At 34.8% G+C, this 2,500-nt stretch overlaps 1 protein-coding gene across 1 annotated transcript in view; it reads right to left on the bottom strand.

The window, feature by feature from the left end:
* LOC138865788 (CUB and sushi domain-containing protein 2-like) overlaps positions 1–2,500 on the bottom strand; it is a 10,701-nt gene that overhangs the window by 8,051 nt on the left and 150 nt on the right. Inside the window, exons 2-5 of the mRNA XM_070137110.1 lie at positions 2,205–2,308; positions 1,230–1,424; positions 620–699; positions 138–258 (exon numbers count right to left, since the gene is read on the bottom strand). Coding sequence (XP_069993211.1) covers positions 138–258; positions 620–699; positions 1,230–1,424; positions 2,205–2,308 — 500 coding nt within the window. The remainder of the gene's footprint in view (positions 1–137; positions 259–619; positions 700–1,229; positions 1,425–2,204; positions 2,309–2,500) is intronic.

Below are 2,500 nucleotides of genomic sequence, written 5' to 3'. Positions count from 1 at the left end.
TACAGTAATGATAATAGTTATGATAATAATAATAATAGTAATCGTAGAGATGATAATAGCACTAGAACGTAAAGGTATTTGCCATATCAAAGACCTGTACGTTCTAGATTTATTTAAACAATTTTCAAGCATCTTACGTATTCTACAGAAGAATATTTCCGGGTCAATTGCCGTCCAGTTTCCACTTTCCTCACAAGTAATATTCAACGTCGCGTTGAGGTCTCCGAAGAACCCTCCTGAGGCACATGTGTACTGCACCTGGCGGGTTTGAAATGGCTGCTGTCAGAATCTATCCCTCTCTCGGTTTCTCTCTGTTCCTTTTTTTTTCTTTCGTTACTCTTTAGCGCTTTCTATTTCTTTTAATCTTTTTTCTTTATAATTTCTCTCTTCCTCGTTATCTCTCTTCACTTCTTTCTCTTTTTTTCTGTGTATGATTATGTTTACTTTTTCATCAGCAATGGACATTGTCAGTAGGACTTTATTGATGAAAAATCATTGTATTTCATACGATTTTACACAACCGTAATTTCCAGTCCAACAAGATTTCCAAAAAACAAAAGCAACTTCGACGGCAGGAAAAATAATTAAGAAAGTAAACAACACACAATAAGCCACTTACCTCCGCTCCAACGACCCTGTTTACACCATTCCAAGTGGAAATCATGTTTGCGACAGGCGTCAGAGGATCTGCTGAGCACACTGAGGATAGAGGAATTAGAGTCTTATTAATGATTGCTTATGTGCATTATCTCTCAGTACCAATGCATGTCTATTTATCTCAGTTTATTATTGATCTATCTATCTCTCCATTGATCTGCTTATCTATTTCTATTTATCAGTGTTTCTTAGCCAGCTCTTTATTATTATACGAATAAGGTTTTGTACATACATATGATCCCTTGAAAATGTACATACTACTCTTAATTGCTGCACAAGAAAAGTATACTTAATCATTGGATTTTTTTAAAGATTATGTTTGCAATAACTATTTTGTATATTCATCTATGTTTACCCGTCTTTGTCTCTTTCTCTCTTTTCTATCTTGCTCTACCTATCTCTCAGTCTATCTATAGCGATCATTTTCTATGATAATGTGTAAATCCAAATAAATATATGATTATAGAAAGCCAGTAATGCCAATGAACATAAATTCGAAGTAAAATACCACCAAATCCTCAAAAAGATTCACAAACATCATTTCCCCGTGAAAGAAAGCACAGTGTAGTCACCATTGAAGCAGCCAAAATTAGGGTCGAGGGCAGTCCAGCCAAAATACGTGCTGATGATAGTGAAGGAAGTGGTGCCGTTTGGAGACATCAGTCCGTCATTACAAGTATAAGTCACAATTGTCCCTGACCAATAAGGTGGATCTGGACTCTCCCTTGTGGATCCGGGTGGAGCAGGCGGTGGTTCGTCGGGGTTCACTGTGTGGAAAAGAAAGATTACTACTGTGGAGGAAATATTTAGACGAATTAATTGCTGTCGAAAGATATATAGACTAATTCTCCGTTGTAGAGAGAATATTGACTTTGTTGAGATAATTTATTGATTAATTAACATGAGGAGAGAATATATTGAATAATTATCTGTTGTAGGGAAAATGAGCTGACTTATTATCTGTTATGGAAAGAATATATTGACTATCTGCTGTGGAGAAAAAAGACTAGGCATCTATTTGGAAGAGAATATATAGGCTAATTATCTTATAAATAAAATGCATAAACAAATTTTATGTTATGGACAGAATATGTAAGCCAATAATCTGTTTTGGAGAGAAAATAAAGTAATTATCTTTTGTGCAAAGAATACATAGACTAATTATTTGCTGTGGAGATATGTAGACATCATTTATTGCGGAGATATGTAGACCATTTATTGTGGAGAAAAAGCAGCCTAATATCTATTACGGAGAGATTTATAGACTATATGTTGTGGCAAATTTGGTTTTAAATACCTAAACATAAACGTTTTCTTTTAAATGCATCATATAGAAAACCGTACCGAGGGGGACTTAGCCAAATTACTCGTGTGTCCACCTGGTGGTTATTACGGAAAAGTGTACATGTGTAACTAAAATCAGATAACAGTCACATTATCTTAAATGTATGCTATATGTTTCTCAAAGTTTATACCCATCTATGTGTAAAACAGAAACAAAATCAAAACTGCAGTCAATGGTATTTGCGAAATATTTTATGACTTACGTCTCCGGCAAACCAAAATGGCTGGATCAATTGTAGTCCAATTACCGTCCGCTTGACATGTAACTGTGTGAGTGGTATTTAGGTCCTTGAAGAAAAGGTTCTCACTGCAGGATATCTCAACCTGGTGGGTATAATTATAATTAATTTGAGGGAGTTGTGCCGTATGGAAACATCATAGAGACTATTCAAAACATACAGACATATTATTTTCTTTTAATTCTGAGTGTTTGTTCAAAAAGGCAACTTATTATTACCGTCATATGCATTTATGATAACTAAGTCTCAGACCATTCAAC

Source organism: Penaeus vannamei, chromosome 22 (genome assembly GCF_042767895.1).
Source record: "Penaeus vannamei isolate JL-2024 chromosome 22, ASM4276789v1, whole genome shotgun sequence".
Classification (NCBI taxonomy): domain Eukaryota; kingdom Metazoa; phylum Arthropoda; class Malacostraca; order Decapoda; family Penaeidae; genus Penaeus; species Penaeus vannamei.
Note: the sequence above shows the minus strand (reverse complement) of the source record. Positions and strands in the feature narration are given on the sequence as shown.